This window comes from Elephas maximus, chromosome 14, assembly GCF_024166365.1.
Source record: "Elephas maximus indicus isolate mEleMax1 chromosome 14, mEleMax1 primary haplotype, whole genome shotgun sequence".
In the NCBI taxonomy this organism is placed as follows: domain Eukaryota; kingdom Metazoa; phylum Chordata; class Mammalia; order Proboscidea; family Elephantidae; genus Elephas; species Elephas maximus.
In genome coordinates this window covers 25,037,486-25,057,767 of record NC_064832.1, presented here as the reverse complement: position 1 = coordinate 25,057,767, position 20,282 = coordinate 25,037,486, and the positions used below count along the sequence as shown (strand labels likewise).

Sequence of the window (20,282 nt, the reverse complement as noted above, 5' to 3'; positions counted from 1 at the left end):
AGAGCCAACAGAGTGAAAGCCTTCCCCTAGAGCCGGCACCCTGAATTTGGATTTCTAGCCTCCTAAACTGTGAGAAAATAAATTTGTTTGTTAAAGCCACCCATTTGTGGTATTCCTGTTATAGCAGCACTAGATAACTAAGCCACTCAGCAAGGTAGCCATTGTCCTTGGCTCCAGAGAAACAACCTTTGGAGCAACTGGGGTGCCTTAGTTTGGAACTTTCAGGCCACACTTGAGAATTTGTGCTGTTAAGTAGGAGCTGGCTAAACCAGAAAATACTCCTCTGGGAGGCTGATATCCACTAGCCTCGGGAGCATCCTTTAGCCTGTCATGTAGGACTGGCTGATAAAATCTTCGTCATGGAGGTTCAGAGAGCTTCCTTGTTGATAATATTTGCTCTTGGGAGGGTAGTGCATCCCTTGGGACATGGAAGCTCCACATTGAAAATCCTCCCAGACCTTGCCCTATGCATGTCTTTGTATTCCTTTTGGTTGTAAAAAATTTGTAGTTGTAAGTGTTGTATACTCTCCATGAATTCTGCAAGTCATTGCAGATAATTACTGAACCCAGAGTAGTAGTAGGAGCTAGCAGGTCAGAAAGTAAGAGTGTCGTGTGGACTCCTGAACTTGCAGCTGACATCCTGAAGAGGTAGTGGGAAACCAGCCCCAAATTTGTGACCAGCAGGTCAGAAGGTTGGGGTGCTGTGTGGACTCCCAAACCTGCAGCTGGCATCTGCCTATGTGGCAGTCTGAAGGGTGGCTTCCTTATAACTTGTGAGCACTGATCTAGCTCCAGGTGGCGGGGGTCAGAAAGAGTGCCATGAGGGCAGCTGGTGACAAGGATGGAGAGGTGGGAATGAGAGGGCTGGATTCATGCTGATTCTTACCATGCAGGTCTATTGGACTTCAAAGCTCATACACTGGATCCCGTTCCTGGAGATATTTAGTTTGGAACAAACACAGGTTTAGAGACATAATAGCTGTTCTTAAGCATCTAAAAGAGGAGTTAGAACTATGGCTGTAAAAGCTCAAACTAGGACCATTTAGATTTTCCCTCAGTGAAGAAAGGAAAAAAAACCCAAAATACTCTAAGTAACTGCCTACACATAAAACAGTTTACCTCTTGGGTTATCTTTCACCGAGGTGTTTCAAGCTATGGAATATGGCCAACTGAACCACAGACCAGAGGTGAGAGGACATGCCAGATCAAAGTTTACTTCAAAATGGCGTATTTTCGGTCTTTCATGTAAGATATAAAGAAATAAACTAAAGAACATAAGTTATTGTTTTTATTAAGATGAAAATAATTAGGTAAATTTTTAGGTAAATAGATTGATGATAGGAAATACACTATTAAGCACAGTTGTTTGAGTGTCAAAAACCTCAAGTCGAACCTCACCACAATGTATTTCAAAGGCAAGGTTCAAATTAACTCACTGTAATTTAACTGTATCTCATCTTTGTTGAAATAAAAGTCATTAGAACATCATGGTACATATATTTTAATTTATTGTATACAAACTAGGTATACTGTTAAAAAAGAATAAAAACCCTACTCTAGAACAAAATAGAACAAAGACAAGTGTTTTTACACAAATGAATGAACATAACTAAGACAAAGTATGTGATCCTCAACAACATTCATTCTGTGTACATAGTTCTAAAACGAACATTTAAAATTAAAAAAAAAAAAACACTTTTCTGAAACTGTAGAGTTGGTAGACAATGTACACGATGTAAGTATTACTTTAGGGCTACACAGAACAATTTTATTGGTGGTATGTATGTGTGGGAAAAAGAGAACTGTTTACTGTATATAACTGTCCTGTTCATGGGGACGTGATTTAATAGTGAAGTTATAGGTCTTTATACCACGTGGAAGAATGTATTAAAGAAGTATTAGTTATTTTAGAAATGTTACCTAAATTTTACTAATAGTATATGTCCCTTCCTTAACTCCTTTCCACAAGTCTATGAACTACACAAACTAAACTATGAAAGTTAAGATTTTAACATTTTAGATAGTGAAGTTACAAAAGGAACTAAAGAAAGGAACTCAGACTAGATTTAAAGTTCTGCTATCCACTAGGTTTGGTACCTTATCTTTCTTACCACAGAATACCATGTCTTAGAAATGGGGTCATTGAGTCAAGTACCCTTCTTGGTGACCTCAGTTGCCATCAGAAAGAAAGCGGCTACAGATGCAAACTCACTAGCACCAAGGAAAAGTGATTTGAAGAACCTATAGGCAGTCCAAGGGACACAAAGAACACAGCAGTCTGGGTAACAAGAATTTGGTGAAAAAGCAAGCTAAGTCTTACATGTCTTAATCATATTATATATTACAATTATTGATCCAGAACCATCAAGAAAAGAAAAAAAAGCCGGTATTCTATTAATGAGCAGGGAAGTACATCATAAATTTTAAAAATATGTCTATGCAAAATCATAAATTTTATCCAGAACACTTTATTTTCTAATGATACAGCATTACTGGAGTTACACTGAATGACTTACAATGTTTCTGTAATTTTAGACTCCTTAAAAGTAAAGTGAACAAGCTAACATTATGATGATACCTGTTGATAAGAAACACAGTGAACTAGCTGATAAACTTTATGCTAATCTTCAAGAAAAACTCGGTCTCTGTTGAGATTGACAAAGAAGGACTGGGATTCTGATGCATCAAAGGCAACTTCTGCTATAATACGAAAATCAGTAAAGCAGCTCACTGCCATGAATACTGAGAATACTTAGGTACCTGGCCAGCCCAGACCACAGAGAAATACAGAGCCACAAACAAAACAAAGCACCCCAGAAATAATAAAGCCCCATTCCTTATTACAGCTTTATTTCTCCTGGGTTGTTTCGGTCTCTGTGTACATCGGGCACAGTGCTGCATTAGGACGGCACACAAAAGCATCAGTTTCACGTCCCAACTCTGCTAACTGTTCTAATGAAGACACACAAGGATAATGGTCTTTTAACATATCTGGCAATTTAGAAGTCTTGTCTTGAAGACGTCGAGAACGTCTCACTGGTGTTAGAAACTTGAGCTCTTTAAATATAGAATTTGTTTCATCAAACTGAATCTTCTTTTTTGCACTGAAAAAGAAAACACAAAATTATTCCTGAAGTTCAAAAACACATGTGAACACTTCTGCTTTCTACTTTTATGCTGTTTATCATACTATATCTTGTACGTTACAACCGTTTGATTGCTTGTCTTATAGAAAGGGAGAGATACTGCAAGATCCTGGAAGTGAGGAACTTACTTAGAGAAGAGGCACTGTTTAGAGAAGAGCAAAGTAAATGTAGAATTTAAAAGATGAAATGTCCCAACCACATTCCATTTGTTTGGAAACCTTTCTGTTATCAAATGGTAGTTCTAATCTGAAGCTAACTTAAAGATTTAAAAATACCACACTTATTATCCAAAAGCATAAAAATAAATCATAGCATGTTACATTTTAAAAGTTTACCTTTGCAAGTATGCCGTAGTAGATACATTATATTTAATCAAGCAACTCTCTCTGGTTTCTTTATCAGGAGTTTTAACATCATTGACTGGATCTTTTGTTTTGTCTTCATGCTCTTTTTCACAATCGTGAATTATCATACTTCTATGATGTTTATTTTCCATATTTGGTTTCCCTGGCTCTAGATCAGTACCTATGTCTTCCTGGGCTTGTTCCTTGGTTGCACTAGCCTCCTCAATATTTTCTCCTGTACAAAATACATTTAGAGATTAAAGTTTTGGTAGTTTTTTTTTTTTTTATCTTGAACTGAACGGCTCACAATCAATTTTTTTTTATAATTTATTTTATTTCTGTTCTTGTTGAGAATATACAAGCAGAACGTACACCAATTCAACAATTCTTACACATACGATTCACTGATTATGTTCTTCAAGTTGTACAACCGTTCTCACCCTTCTTTTCTGATGTTTTGGCCAAATTTTAAGAACAAAATCGGAAGACATTAAGGCTATTCATAGTTGATCAAGATTGCAAAGCAAAAGGACCAAAGTGCCATCTCCTAAACATTACTTTTCCCAAGCAAACATTGATGCCAACTAATTAACAATTATTTACTGAGTATCTTCTACGTGCCAGGGATTATACATACAAATGTGAGAATGAAATCATCCCAGTCCTTAAGGAGCTCACAGTCAATGAAGAGACACTTTGAAAATAATTCATTATAAATGAGATAAATGCTGCAAGTGAGGTAAGAACAACAGGTTATAAGAATTATAAAAGAGAACAACTATTTTTGCTTGTGGGGAAAGAGGATGGCTAGGGAAGGTTCCACAAGTGATATTTAGTGAAAAATGAGTACTTGAGAATAGCAAGGACACTGCTGTTACAACACATAAAAGGAAATCATCTCTGAAGACAACATTAAAGGGCCAGTGTGTTCAGAACATAGGATAAGGAGCAAGGCAGGAGTGTGGGGAGGAGGTGGTGAGTTCAGTAGGTGGGCAGGTGCTGGGCAAGGAGCTTGATAAAAAAAATTACTGGAGAAATCACAATGAGATACCACTTCAGACCTACTAGAATGGCAATTATCAAACAAAAAAGAACAAGTGTTGACAAGGATGTGGAGAAATTGAAACCCTTGTGCATTGTTAGTAGGAATGTAAAATGGTGACCCAGCAATTCCACTCCTAGTATATACCCAACAGATTTGAAAACAGGAACTCAAACAGATGCTTGTATATCAATGTACACTATTCACGACAGCCAACAGGATGAATGGATAAACAAAATGTAGTAGATACGTACAATGGAATACTATCCAGCCATAATGTGAAGTTCGGATACATGTCACTAAACACGTGAACCTTGAAAACATTATGTTAAGTAAAATCAGCCAGACACGAGAAGACAAATACATGAAATATCTACAATAAGCAAACTCACAGAGGCAGAAAACAGATTCGTGGTGACACTGGACTAGGAAAGAGTAAATAAGGAGTTACTGCTTCATGGTTACACAGTTTCTGTGTGGACTCATAAAAAGTTTTAGAAATAGATGTGATAGTTGTACAACTTCGTAATTCTAATTAATGCCACTGAATTGGATGTTCAAAATACCAGAAATGGTAAATTTTATATTTCACCACAAAAAAAAGGAATTCTGAGAAATTTTCACAGCCAAGAGGAAACTAAGAAAATATGATAACTACATGAAATGTGTTATCATAGATGGGATTCTGGAACAGGAAAAGGATATGAGTAAAACTAGTGATATTGAATAAATGGAGAGTTTAGTTAATAGTAATGAACTAATGTTGATTCCTTAGTTGTGACAAGGTGCCACAGTAACAGAAGATGTTAACAGTAGGGAAACTAGGCAAAGGGTATGTAGGACCTCTCTACAGTATCTCTTCAATTTTTCTGTGGGCCTAAAATTATGTAAAATTAAAAAAGAAGTATTTAGAAAGAAAAATCACTAGAGAGACAAGGAGATACACTTAGATTTGGTCATTGTAAAGGACGATCTGGAACGGAACCTAATGATCTGTGATGGTAAAAGAAGACAGAGCTGTTGTAATAGTCTAAGCAAGGTGGTAAAAGTGGGGATGGGAAGACATGCCCAATCTGAGAGATTCTGAAGTAGAAGAGCCAGAATTTAATGAAAAATGAATGTATATGTGCATCTGAATGAGTGTGCACATGTACTAGGGGCACACCTCCCAGAATTTCTTGCTTTAATGTCAGAGCAAGGTTTTATCTTTTTATGTTCACTTCCTCCCCTTATTTGGGGAGAAGGATAATGGGTAGAGGCAACGATGAGAGAAAACAAGGAGTTCAAAAAAACCATGTTAGATTTTAAGTACTTGTGAGACATTCCAAGAAAATCCACTGGGCTGAAAAGATTTCTAGATTCAATTACTAGGTAATTAGAGATTTTACTAAGAGATGTTTCAGTTGTATGATGGCTAATTTTTTAATGAGTGGAAGCTGAAGTGGGGAGAGAGGGAATTCACTAATTCAACAAATATTCAAGCGTCTAATATATGCCAGCCACTGCATTAGTATTAGAAACCCTGGTGGCGTAGTGGTTAAGAGCTATGGCTGCTACCCAAAAGGCTGGCAGTTCAAATCCACTAGCCACTCCCTGAAAACTCTACAGAGCAGTTCTCCTCTGTCCTATAGGGTCGCTATGAGTCGGAATCGACTCAATAGCAATGGTTTGCTGTTTTGGTTGCATTAGTACCGGGGATACAATGGTGAAGAAGACCAGAGCAGACACTGTCCTGCCCATCGAGTTATAGGTCAAAAGACAAGACAGCTAAACAAACAATGAAATGTGTCAAGTACTGCACAGGGAAAAAACAGGGTACACGAAAGAGGTGCATCGAACCTAGTTAGGTGGGAGAGAGAGGTGAGTTTCAGGGAAAGCTACCCCAAGAAAACGACATCTAAAATGAGGTCTAAAGAATAAGTAGAAATTAGGTAAAGAGTGCAGGAGACTACCTGGAGAGACTGGGAAGCAACAGTATGACCCCTTCCAGAAAATGGAAAAGAAAAAAAAAAAAAGTAGTCCAGGTAAGAGCTGTAGTTGATTTTGACTATAGTAACAGCAGTGGCAATGAAGAGAAGTGGCTGGATTTCAAGAGATGTTTCCTAAAAAAAAAAAAAAAATTTTTTTTTTTTTTTAAGGAAGTCAATCTGACTGGACTTTGAATGGCTGGAGAATGAGGTGGGAGGTGCAAAGAGAGAGGGAGTCAAAAACAACTCCAAGATGTCTGGGTTGGACGACTGCATAGCACCACTCACTGAGATAGGGAACCAAAAGAGGGATCAGGTTTAGGAGGAAATCATGTGTTCAGTTTTGAACAGGATGGGTTTGAGGTTCCTAAGAGACACTCGAGTTGTGCTTGTCTCTGTTATTATGTGTCTTACATTTCCCAAAGATATTGTTTACAAATAATTTGCTTTTTAAATTCATTAGAACGTATACATTTCAGAAAGCCTAGAGTTTATGAATAGTTTTTTTTTTTTTTTACCCATATAAGGAGTAACAAGTATTCTACCTGGTAGAAAAGATTCCACTAACTAGTATTATTCTATTAAGGAATAAAAAGTTATAGAGCATAACTGAGTAAGATGTAACCAAAAAACCAAACCCACTGTCATCAAGTTGATTCTTACTCATAGCAACCTTATATGACAAAGTAGAACTGCCCCATAGGGTTTCCAAGGAGTGCCTGGTGGATTCAAACTGCCAACCTTCTGGTTAGCAGCCAAACCCTTAACCACTGTGACACCGGGGTTTCTGAGTAAGATGTAAGTGCTGGTTTTATCTTCACATATTTCTACAGCCAGTGAAAATCATGAGGAAAATGGCTCTTCTTTTTATATTTTATTTTTGTTGTTGAGAATATACACAGAACATACACCAATTCAGCAATTTCTACCTGTACAATTCAGTGACCCTGATTACATTCTTCAAGTTGTGCAACCATTCTCACCCTCCTTTTTTGAGTTGTTCCTCCCCCATTAACATAAACTCACTGCCCCCTCTTATTTTTCAAGCTGCTGTTGTCAATCGATACCATATAGATAGTTCTTAAAAGAGCACAATGCTCAAGCAGACATTCTTTACTAGTTAAACTAAATGATAGTTTGGTTTTGAGTATACTTCAGGGGATATTATTGGTTTAAGGTTTAAAGATTACCTCAGGCAACAGTTTGAGGGATTTATCCAATTTCCACAGCTCCAGAAAGTCTGGATTCCATAAGAATTTGAAAATCTGTTCTCCATTTCCCCCCTTTTGATCAGGCTTCTTCTATAGAATCTCTGATCAAAATGTTCAGTAATGGTAGCCAGGTACCATCCAGTTCTTCTAGTCTCATGACAAAGGGGGCAGTTGTTCATGGAGGCAATTAGCCACACATTCCATATCTTGCTCCTATCCTCCTCACTCTCCTTGTTCCCCTGTTGCTCCAGGAGAACAGACACCAATTGTTATACCTTGGATAGCCACTTACAAGCTTTTCTGTTATTGTTATAAAACTATCACATAGCTTTTGGAAGACGGCTCTTATGAAATTCTTATTTCCACTTTCCTCTTTAGCACTTAAGGGAGAAGATCAGGTTATTTTTAAACCTCTGTTCCCCTTTTTTTTGTGGTAACTAGTCTATCCTGGTTTTCCTCTACATTACTAGTATGATCAGAACATATGCATGTTTCCTGGGGCATATTAACAGCCACCAAAAATGGAAATATTCCCTATTAGCTAAACACACTGACAATACAAGCACCACCTCCTCACAAAAAGATAATCCATTAGCATATTTACCTCACTGAACTGTTTTTTAATATTAAATGTAACAAAAAACTTATATAACATACTTAATTTAGAAATTCAGTGTGATCTTGAATTTTATTTAATGTTTCTAGATCTATAGATCTCTATATTTTAAGTTCATTTTCTGTACCATAAAAAATTAAAAAAAAAAAGTATACTCTGAAAACCAGTTTGGTAGCACCTATCAAGAGCCTTGAAGAATTCAAACTGTTTGACTTGTTGAAATTAATCAAAATAAAATAACCAGATACAAGCAAAGACAGTATATAATTGTTATTGTGTGCCACTGAGTTGATTTTGACTCATAGCGACCCTATACGACAGAGTAGAACTGCCCATAGGATTTCTCCAGGCTGTAATCTTTATGCAGATCAGCAGGTCTTTTCTTCGGAGCGGAGCTGCTGTTGGGTTCAAACCACTGACCTTTTGGTTAGCAGCCAGGTGTTTAACCACTGTGCCACAAGGGCTCCTCAGTATATAATACCCAAAAATCCCAGTGCCTTTGAGTCGATTCCGACTCATAGCGACCCTATAGGACGGAGTAGAACTGCCCCATAGAGTTTCCAAGGAGCGCCTGGCAGTACCCAAATATTTGCTGATTGGGTGATACATCGTTATTATAGCAAAAAAATTAGAAACAATTCTAACTAGAAAACAAATTAGGTTACATTTACGTGTACTGATTTCTTCCCACATTTAGTAATTACTATTAACACCTTGGGAAACCCTGGTGGTGTAGTGGCTAAGTGCTACGGCTGCTAACCAAAGGGTCGGCAGTTGAAATCTGCCAGGCGCTCCTTGGACCTTGAAGACTAAGGTGCCCCTAACCCAAGCCAGGGTGTGATCAATTCCCTCATATGCATGCGAAAGCTGGACAATGAATAAGGAAGACCAGAGAAGAACTGACACCTCTGAATTGTGGTGTTGGTGAAGAACACTGAATATACCATGGACTGCCAAAAGAATGAACAAATCTGTCTTGGAAGAAGTACAACCAGAATGCTCCACAGAAGCAAGGATGGTGAGACTACGTCTCATATACTTTGGACATGTCAGGAGGGTCCAGTCCCTGGAAAAAGACATCATGCTTGGCAAAGTAGAGGATCAGTAGAAAAAGAGGAAGACCTTCAAGGAGATGGATTGACACAGCTGCTGCAACAATGGGCTCAAGCGTAACAACGGCTATAAGGGTGGCTCAGGCCTGGACAGTGTTCCGTTCTGCTGTACATGGGAGTGCCATGAGTCAGAACTGATTCAACAGCACCCAACAACAACAAAAACATTAACAACACCTAAAGTTTAAGGAACTTTCTATGAGCCACAGATTGTAATGCCTGCTTTATATACATTCTTTCCATTCAATGGTCCCAACAACCTTGAGGAACATATTAACCTTATCTTTGGTTTATAAAAAAAGGAAGGGGCTAAATCTCTTGCAAAAGGTCACAGTAATTGGCACAGGCTGTATCTGATTCTAAGGACCCCTAGTGATGCAGTGGTTAAAGCACCCGGGTGCAAACCCAAAGGTCGGCAGTTCAAACTCACCAGCCACTTCGAGGGAGAAAGATGTGGCAGTCTGCTTCCGTAAAGAATGACAGCCTTGGAAATCCTATGGGGCAGTTCCGCTCTATCCTGCAGGTTCGCTATGAGTTAGAATTGACTGGACAGCAACGGGTTTGGTGTTTTTGGTTTTATATCTGATTCTAGGAAATGTTTCTACTTTCTGGGCCTGACAGCTAATGAATCTTATACCTTATTTCTATTTACTAGCCACAGTAAAGAGAATTCTTGAATAAGCTTCTCTACAGTCAACTGCCCCACTTTAATTTTTAAGACAGGAAATTGAGGCCTCAAAAGGTAAAGTAACTTTCACAGATAATGACAAATTTAGGTTTTGAACCAGATTCCCTACTTAAAAATTCTTCATACTACATAAATCCACTGTATCTTAAAGGTGGGTCAACACAAGTATAAGTAGCAAACTACGTATTTTAATAAAAGAGAGAAAAGAAAAAAACTAATTCAATAATTTAATAAAAATCACAATTCACTGGAAAGAAACCAAAGAAACAAACTTACCAAAATCAACTTTTTCTTGACTTTTCATTGTTAGAATATCTGCAATTGCATGTCGCATCTCTTCAATAGGCTTAATTTTTTTTAATGAAAAAAGCAAACCCATAAATTTCATATTCTCATACATTAACTAGATTTTCCAAGTTAAAAATATCAAAATCATGGTAATTAAGACTTCATTTTTTAAAATAAGACAGTGGTTCTTTGACCATACTTCTCAGAACACTTATTTTGCCGTTAAAATTACAAAATGGCTGTCTTTCCCAATTGATAGAATAAAGATGAACTTAAGGGATAGAATTTCATAGGTTTAAAAAATTTCCCCATAATTTTTCTTAAACCTTTGTTAACTATTACTGCTTGCCTGATTAGGACAAAATAAAAGGACAAGTAGCAAATTACCATTCTTAAAACAAAAACCCAAACCTACTGCTGTAGATTCTATTCTGACTCAGCAACCCTATAAGACAGAGTAGAACTGCCCCATAGGATTCCAGGGCTATAATCTTTATGGATGCAGACAGCCACATCTTTCTCCCGAAGAAAGGCTGGTAAGTTAGCAGCCAAACACATTAACTACTGCATCACCAGGGCCCCTTAAATTACCATTCTTAATACCTATAAAGAAGTGATTATATTAAGTTTAATATCCCCTTTTCTCTACATTTAGGTCAATGGCTATATTTTTGTTTCAGGTGCTTTTAAATGCATCTCTGAATAGCTTAAGATTGACCAGCCCAGCATATTTCATTCATTCAGAAATCTAAGTATCCATTATATAGCACACATTGTAAGCATTACTGTGCTCCTTTGAGCTACCATGCCTGCTAATGCAACATACTTAAGACATTATTAAAAAGGCAACTCTGGCTCATAGTCTTAGTTCCTGAACTTCTCACCCATGCTGCTTTCAATTTTCTTGGCCAATTTTGACCCTTATTTTCCCATTTCTGCTAGGGTGTTACATCTTTCTCTTTACACTATTGCTTTTTGTGTGCAGCCTTTGCACCAGTGAGGCCTCCAAATGACACTGCCCTAAGCTGCCTTGGTAATTTTCCCTGTAGGGTCAGTGTAGTAGGGATCTGACCCGTACTTCCAGGTGAGATCATGTCAGATGTAATTACCCTTCAGCATAGTGTTTTACATATAATAGCTAGCCATTGAGAGAACATATTTTAACTATTTGAATTTTGCTTCAGGTGAAAGTTCAAATAACATGTTGCCTTGTTTAGACCACAATGAATACCTTTCTTAAGGAAAGGCTAAAAGGTAAAATTAAAAAAAAAAAATTCCATGCAAAGAATTTCCAAGAAAGAACACGTTTTTGAGAAACTTGTTCAAAAGGAAATACATTTCAGAAACATTCGCCCAAAAACAAGCAAACAAAAAAATTAACCAAACAGAAATCTCAGGATACGATTTATTCTATACTGAAGGATTTTTTGTACCAACAGGCTGGGAAGAGGGAGTAATTATGGCAACAAACTACTATGATGGCAATAACGTTAGAAAAATCGGTTTATTGTTATCTTCTACATGTGTGCACAAAAGAACATACTCTGTGTTAATGTGAATACAGGGGTCAAGTGTACTCCTAAAGTGAAGGAAAGTTCTCTCACAAGCCATTAGTCGGTAACATTTTAGAAGTTAGTTTAACTCTGTTTGCTTTACAGTCGATAAGCACAATTTTAATATTAAAAACATTTCCCAACTAGAAAATGCACAGAAATGACATGTTGCCCTGAAACACTTCTCAGAGTAAGTTTTATTAAATTTACATTTCAGCTTATATCCACTTTCTAAGGTCTGACTATCCCTAGTACACAGAAAGTTTTAGAAGGCTGAGAAACAGCTTTCCATTACTACTACATACATAACCACAATTTTACCACATTACATTGTGAGGTGTTCATAAACAAGTCTGAACCATTTGCACTGTATTAAAGACGCGGAAGTTTTCATCTCACCTGAGCCCCTGCCAGGATGGCCTTCTCGTAGATGGTAATAATATGTTCAATAGGACTTGTGACAGGTTCAAGACGTGCAAGGCACACCCAATACTTAACAAGCTTTTTGGCATCTGGAATATTTTTAATCAGGTCATTCAGTGTGACCAATATTTCTTCTTTTGGGCATCCCTAAAGGAGCAAGAAATAAAGTATGTGATATCATTAGCCTATAAATTATGAAAAATTAATGATTAAGCTGACTAATCAAGATCAATGACAAAGATGGAAAAAGTTGATATAAAAATATTCACAAAAGTCTTCATTATTATCATTTTCCTTACTCCAAACTTATTTTGAATGGCTATGAAGAAGCCTATTACTCATGAGTATTCCAAACCAAACAAAACCTGTTGGCACTGAGTCGATTCCAACTCACAGTGACCCTGTAGGACACGGTAGAGCTGCCCCACAGGGTTTGCAAGGCTACAATCTTTAAGGAAGCAGACTGCCACAACATTTTCCTGAGGAGTGGTTGATGGGTTTGAACTGAGGATCTTTTGGTTAGCAGCAAAGCTCTTAAGCCCTGCGGCACCAGGGCTCCTTCAAGAGTATTAGGTAGCAGAAAATAAAATACTAGTTTAGATACATGTTAGTAAAAAATGACTGTCATTTCACTTAGTTTTATTGTTTAACTCTTATATATTGGGGGATTCCATTTGTTAATTCATAATGACAGGAAAAAATACTTAATAAACATGTTTGAATGAATTGTTAAGAAATAGAAGCATCAGAGTTAAAAAAGCAAATTATCCACTTCAGGCTCACTCTGTATTAACATTTTAGAGGAATACACTATTTAAACTCAAATAAGAAGACTAATTATCCCTTTGATAAACTTATATGAACTCAGGGCAAAATGCAATCATTTAAAGGCTAAGTAAACCCCTGCTGTCAAGTTGATTCTGACTCATAGTGATCCTATAGGACATAGGGTTTCGAAGGCTGTAATCCTTACAGAAGCAGGCTGTCCCATCTTTCCTCGCTGAACGGCTAGTGGGTTTAAACCTCTGACCTTCTAGTTGGCAGCTAAGTGCTTAACCACTGTGCCACCAGGGCTCTTTCAGTTAAAGGCAAATGAGGAACAATCTCACAATTAATGTTAAGTCACCATAACATCCTTGACATAACTTGGTCAAAAAGAATGACAAGGGAATTTAATTAGATAATGTTGACAAAGGTAACTTGCAAACTATAAATGCTACACAAATATAAGATAAAGACAATATACCTCATTAATCAGGTTCAGGCATTCAGAAAATGTCTTGTTTACTTTTTCAGTAAATAATCTTTGTTCATCTTCTTCTGCCATGGTAGTCCAGAAGGACCCAGCAGGTTTTTCATTTTGCCCTGCAGCCTCAGGCTGGGTATCTCCTGAGCCAGGAGGCCTTTTCAGCACTCTTCCTTTGCCAGCTTTCCACTCAGTCAGACGAGCTCTGCAGTTAGAAGCAGCATATAAACATTACTATGATGCTGATGACAGAACTCTGTCAAATAAAGAAAAAGCTAAAAAATGCTTCAGGTCTTTAGTTTCACACTGGTGGCACACACATAGTTCACAAACCTCAAGAAAAAGAAACACTGAACATATTAAAGTCAATGACATGCTTAAAGACCCCCAAGAATGCATTTTTAATTGGAGAGTTTATAAAATATTTTCCAATTATTACTGGGCATTTTAACTTAGATTAGAAAAACCAACTTAATAAAACATACCCCAAAACAGTAACTTTTAGGTCCTATAATTTCACAATATACATTTACTTAGATTTATCTCACATAACAGAAGAGATTGCACAGAAGAAAATTCTAATACGCTCAAGGAAATAACAAACCAAATTCACAAATACTACCCTATTGAAAATTAAGGTAATAAAATGAAGAAAATTCCATCTACTCACTTTCTCTGTTCTGCGGTTTCTTTGGGCTGACCCGATCTACTACCAACACTTGCCTTTGCTATAGTATGTCTTCGCTGGCCGATGGTTTCCGACTCTTCTATCAGTCTGGTATTAGAGGATGAAGCAGGCCTGGCTACAATTTCAGATGCTATGCTTCTTGATCGTGCCTCATTTCTTTTTATGTCCTGAGCAGAACTGGTTTTGACGCTAGATAAATCTGTTTTTAATTGAGTCTGTTCTTTTCTATGAGGTCCTTTCCGAATTGTAACATTGGCAGGGGTTCTACTGATGCCTTGTTTCACCTTGTCCTGAGTATTATCGTGGTGGTTTCTAATAGGAGCTCGCACAAGTTGTCTGCTCTGAGATCCAGTGCTCACGATTTTAGTGGTAGTAGTCATATTTGAGGCTCTATCACTTTTCACTGTTACGCTGCTGGCGCTCATGGGCCGAGGCTTGGTGGCATTAGAGATCAGAGCTGAAGGTTTCTTGTTTGCTGCTGAACTCTCAGCCTTGACTTGTAGAGGTTTTCTGAATGAATTAATCTTAGACTCAACAACTTTCCCACGATAAAATCCAAGCACAGTTTTCTTGGGAACATTAATATCTTGCTTTGGTTTTTCTGTAAGCATTAGTTTCTCTTTACTATTTCTTTTAAGGTGAAATGTCTGGTTAAGTGACATATGTTGAATTTGGGAATTGTCTTTAATTAGTGGAAACGTTAGAGGTTGATTATTCTCACAATTATATGTATCAATTGCTATAGTTGAATTGGTTAATTCATTAGGTTTTAAAGAAATACAATTTTTTTCCATCATTTTATTATTTTTGCTCCATGTAGGTCTATTGGCATTTTCTTTATCAGCCTAAAAGAGTTAAGAAAAATCAGTATTTCAAAACTTATTTCTAACAGATTTTAAGAAAGAGGAAAAAGGACTGTTTGTAAGTGCTATGTCTGTATCTTACCATTTTTGTTTTAGGTTTCAGAATGTTTGTCCCTTCTCGGACCTGGTGCTCAGATGTCATCACTCTCGTCTCCACTACTTAAAAACATAAAAAATAAAATTATCCCTGTACCATTAAGGTTTCTTTTGGGGTGGGGAGGGGGAGATAGAGGAAGATTAACAGTTAACTCTTACTTCGTAATTTTAAGTTTTACATTCAGGCAAGAACTGAGCTGAGATTTATTAGTCCTAAGCAACATTTTTCTTTACTACAGTGTGATTTCATAGTGTGAACAGGACAGATGTGAAACACAAAGAAGAGTCTTATAAAAGTCTTAACACCTTCCCCATAGATATGTAAACATATGATGATCTCATTCCAAACCATTCTTCTCTAGTCATTCAAACCGGTCTTCAAAAACCTTTACTAAGCAACACTATTTTGGGTTAGTTTTAAGTACTTAGTAACAGACTTACACTGAAAAATCTTTAAAAATAGCCCTCGCAGCCTGACAGAGAGGGGAGAAACCCTGAGAACATGGCCCCCGGACACGCTTTCAGCTCAGTGATGAGGTCACTTCTCAGGTTCACCCTTCAGCAAAGATTGAACAGGGTCATGGAACAAAACAAGACTAAAGGGGTGTACCAGCCCTGGGGCAGGGACTGGAAGGCAGGAGGGAACGGGAAAGCTGGTAATAGGGAACCCAGGGTTGAGAAAGGAGAGTGCTGGCATGTGCTGGGGTTGTGAACCAATGTCACGGAACAATGGATGTGCTAACTGATGAGAAACTAGTTCGTTCTGTACACCTTCATCTAAAGTACAATAAAAAGATATTAAAAAAAGAAGAAAAAAAAAGGAATTCATCATAAGTAAATTTCTTTGTGAAACTACATCCTAACTTCAATTTTTTTCATTATGTAGCAAATTCTCATTGTTATCTGTCTTCAACTATTACGAATCATTTTCACTTTTTTTTTGAATAGTTGAAAAGCATTTTGTAAATGAATAAATTTAGAAACCCAAAATTTACTATACACATGCTCAGAGCTTAATTTACATGGAGCACATGGACCCTTAGTTTCTAGGTGGCTAAGGGGCACTGCATTTAGGATATTTATCCAAAGCAAATGCTTCCTCAAGAATTTGTCCCAAAGTCCTTTTTACAGGTATAGATTGGTTAGTATAGGCCATGAGAATCTCTTAGCAGGTGATTATACTAAGAGTTGTTATTATGTTTCAGGAAAAAAGGTTAGAAGACAAGAGAGAAGGGCAGTTCCTAGCTCAAGAACAAAAGAAAAGTTATCTTCAGAAGGGGGCCTCTCTCATACAGACTCTTCATATGTCTCATACCTAGAATATGAGATTTTTTTTTTCCTGCTCACCGAACTCTTTCAAGAACCCGGTTTCTTCAATCTAGGAAAATTTCAACTTTTATTTCTCAAATATTGCTTCCTCTCTTTTCTCTCCTCTTGGAGTTATCCATGATGATGACTTCTCCATACCTGACACCTGACTTACTCTCACAGACTTTCCATTCCTCTGTGCTGTGCTCTGGGAGAATTCCCAGGCTTGATCCTACAGGTCAGCAATTTGTTCTTCAGCTGGTCCACTGCGCTATTCAGATATACAGAGATTTTCATTTTAACAACTATATTTTTCATTCCTCAGATGTCTAATTGATTCTTTCATAACTACCACCTGTTCCTGGCTTATGGATAGAATAGTATCCCTTGGCTCTTTGCAGATACTGAAAAATCCACTTCTTCTGATATACATTCTTCTGACTGCTTAGTTTGTTACTTCTCTTTCATTGGGGTTGGCTTTTCGCAAATGTTTGGATAGTCTTGACTGCATACTGACCATATTTGTACAAATCTAAAATTGATTAATGGTAACAAGTACTGTTATTTTTCATAGATTAAAAGAGAAAAGCACACTGTTATTTATACATACCATTGATTATAAGAGAGATCCCAAGTTCAGAGATGCTACAATGTGAAAAAATATACATCTTAAAATCAACAAAATTGGTTATCTTTAGAGTTGATAATTTTGGTTGTACTGCTTTTCATATCTGTGTGCTCAGTCTTGCTTGGGGGGGGCAGATTGATGGCATAGTTTGTACTGTACATTTTGAATGATAGAGAAGGAGGCTCAAAATGTACCACTAAACAGGGTATCTTTGTAGCTAGCTATCTTCTGAGTGTGGGTGCTTCTTGTTCCTCTCAGATATTACCCTTCACCCAGAGCATAGCAATGTCTCCTACAGGGGGCAAATACCTCTCTTGCTACTGTCTGGCTCACTGTTTTGGTATAGAGTGGAAGGAGATGATGCTCAGGGTCAAACTACCAGGCTGCTCCCATGTGGTACCTCAAGTAATTAGGCCCCCTACTGACCTCATAATTCTATACTTCTGGACTAACAGCATACTGTGATGCTATATCACTGAGAAAATCAGGAATGATCTTAAGAATTAGCTTATCTTTCCTCCACCAAAGTCTATCAGCCTGTTTCCACATCCATATATACTGCCCTTCCTCCTGTTCTAAAGGATAAACTGATGCTTTGCTGATCTAGGGCCAAACTCTCCACCTCTGCTCTCCATTCCATTCCCTCCTACATACTCTGAAACTTTGCTCCGGGGATTACTGCTCATCCTTCTGCATCATTAACTTGTCTCATATGGGGCCACTGCCATCAGCGTACAAACACTATGTTTATGTCTCCTCTTAAAAGCCTTAAACCTCACATTTCCTTTCACCTATAACCTAATTTGTCTTTTTCTTTATACCAAAACTACTCAAAAAGAGATTATCTATACTTCTTGTTTCCATGTTGTCACCTGCCATTTTCTCCTCAGCCTGTGTCTATCGGGAATTTGTCTCCACAATTCTACTGAAACTGCTAATGTTATCACTTCCATGTTTCTACATTTCAAGGTCAATTCTTAGTCAGCATCATACTGGCCCACTTAACAGCACTTGATACAGTTGCCCATTCTTTCCTTAAACACTTTTTCACTTTGCCACTGAATCACCAATTCTTTTCTCTCTCTCTCTCTCCCCGAACCTCTCTCTCTGTTTCATATCTTCTTAACTAACCCCCCTCACTCATATTCTAAATATTTCTTCTGCCTTTTTAAGGTTCCTAGGTGGCGCAAGGAGACCAGGTGGCACAGTAGTTAAAAGCTACAGATGCTAACCAAAAAGGTCAGCAGTCCAAATCCAACAGCAGCTCCTTGGAAACCCTATGGGGGTAGTCCTACTCTGTCCTATAGGGTTGCTATGATTTGTAATAAACTCAGCAGAAACGGGTTTGGATTTTTTGGTTAGGTGTACAAACTGTACACTTGACTACCAACCTAAACGTTGCAAGTTTAATCCCACCCAGTGTTGCCACAGAGGACAGGCCTAGCAATCTGCTTCTATTTTTTTATTTAAGTTTTATTATTTTCAGGAACTCGTCTTCTTCTATCAGTACTAACAAATTTCTGCGCTTAATCATTTTTTTAAATAGTTTTTACTGTGCTTTAAAGTGAAAGTTTACAGGTCAGTTTTTCACACAAAAACCCATATACACCTTGCTACACACTTGCACTTACTCTCCCCCTAATGAGACAGCCCACTCTCTCCCTCCACTCTCTCCCTCCACTCTCTCATTTCATGTCCTTTATGCCAGCTTCTAACCCCCTCCACCCTCTCATCTCCCCTCCAGGCAGGAGATGCCAACATAGTCTCAAGTGTCCACCTGATCCAAGAAGCTCACTCCTCGCCAGCATCCCTCTCCAAACCATTGTCCAGTCCAATCCATGCCTAAAGAGTTGGCTATGGGAATGGTTCCTATCCTGGGGCAACAGAAAGTCTGGGGGCCATGACCACCAGGGTCTTTCCAGTCTCAGTCAGACCATTAAGTTTGGTCTTATGAGAATTTGGGGTCTGCATCCTACTGCTCTCCTGCTCCCTCAGGGGTTCTCTGTTGTGTTCCCTGTCAGGGCTGTAATCGGTTGTAGCCAAGCACCATCTAGTTCTTCTGGAGACAGGATGATGTAGTCTCTGGTTCCTGTGGCCCTTTCTGTCTCTTAGGCTCATAATCGCCTTGTGTCCTTGGTGTTCTTCATTCTCCTTTGATCCAGGTGGATTGAGACCAATTGATGCATCTTAGATGGCTACTTGCTAGCGTTTAAGGCCCCAGACGCCAATCTGCAAAGTGGGATGCAGAATGTTTTCTTAATAGATTTTATTATGCCAATTGACTTAGATGTCCCCTGAAACCATGGTCCCCAGACCCCTGCCCCTGCTACGCTGGCCTTCAAAGCTTTCAGTTTATTCAGGAAGCTTCTTTGCTTTTGGTTTAGTCCAACTGTGCTGACCTCCCCTATATTGTGTTCTGTCTTTACCTCCACCTAAAGTAGTTCTTATCTACTATCTAATTAGTGAATAGCCCTCTCCCACCCTCCCTCCCTCCCCACTCTCAGAACCACAAAAGAATGTTTTCTTCTCAGTTTAAACTATATCTCAATTCTTATAATAGTGCTCTTATACAGTATTTGTCCTTTTGCAACTGACTAATTTCACTCAGCATAATGCCTTCCAGGTTCCTCCATGTTATGAAATGTTTCACAGATTCTTCACTGTTCTTTATCGATGCGTAGTATTACATTGTGTGAATATACCATAATTTATTTATCCATTCATCCGTTGATGGGCACCTTGCTTGCTTCCAAGTTTTTGCTATTGTAAACAGTGCTGCAATAAACATGGGTGTGCATATATCTGTTCCTGTAAAGGCTTTTATCTCTCTAGAATATATTCCAAGGAGTGGGATTGCAGGATCGTATGGTAGTTCTATTTCTAACTTTTTAAGGAAGTGCCAAATCGATTTCCAAAGTGGTTGTACCATTTGACATTCCCACCAGCAGTGTGTAAGTGTTCCAATCTTGCCACAGACTCTCCAATATTTATTCTTTTCTGTTTTTTGGATTAATGCCAGCCTTGTTGGAGTAAGATGAAATCTCATTGGAGTTTGGATCTGCA

The 20,282-nt window shown here is 38.0% G+C and overlaps 1 protein-coding gene across 1 annotated transcript in view; it reads right to left on the bottom strand.

Annotated features, from left to right (window-relative positions):
- Positions 1 to 2,419: 2,419 nt before the first annotated feature.
- Positions 2,420 to 20,282, bottom strand: part of LOC126057983 (cytoskeleton-associated protein 2-like) — a 36,228-nt gene continuing 18,365 nt past the window's right edge. The window contains exons 3-9 of the mRNA XM_049852895.1: positions 15,270 to 15,343; positions 14,307 to 15,169; positions 13,637 to 13,841; positions 12,367 to 12,537; positions 10,403 to 10,472; positions 3,482 to 3,725; positions 2,420 to 3,104 (exon numbers count right to left, since the gene is read on the bottom strand). Coding sequence (XP_049708852.1) covers positions 2,849 to 3,104; positions 3,482 to 3,725; positions 10,403 to 10,472; positions 12,367 to 12,537; positions 13,637 to 13,841; positions 14,307 to 15,169; positions 15,270 to 15,343 — 1,883 coding nt within the window. The 3' untranslated portion in view covers positions 2,420 to 2,848. The remainder of the gene's footprint in view (positions 3,105 to 3,481; positions 3,726 to 10,402; positions 10,473 to 12,366; positions 12,538 to 13,636; positions 13,842 to 14,306; positions 15,170 to 15,269; positions 15,344 to 20,282) is intronic.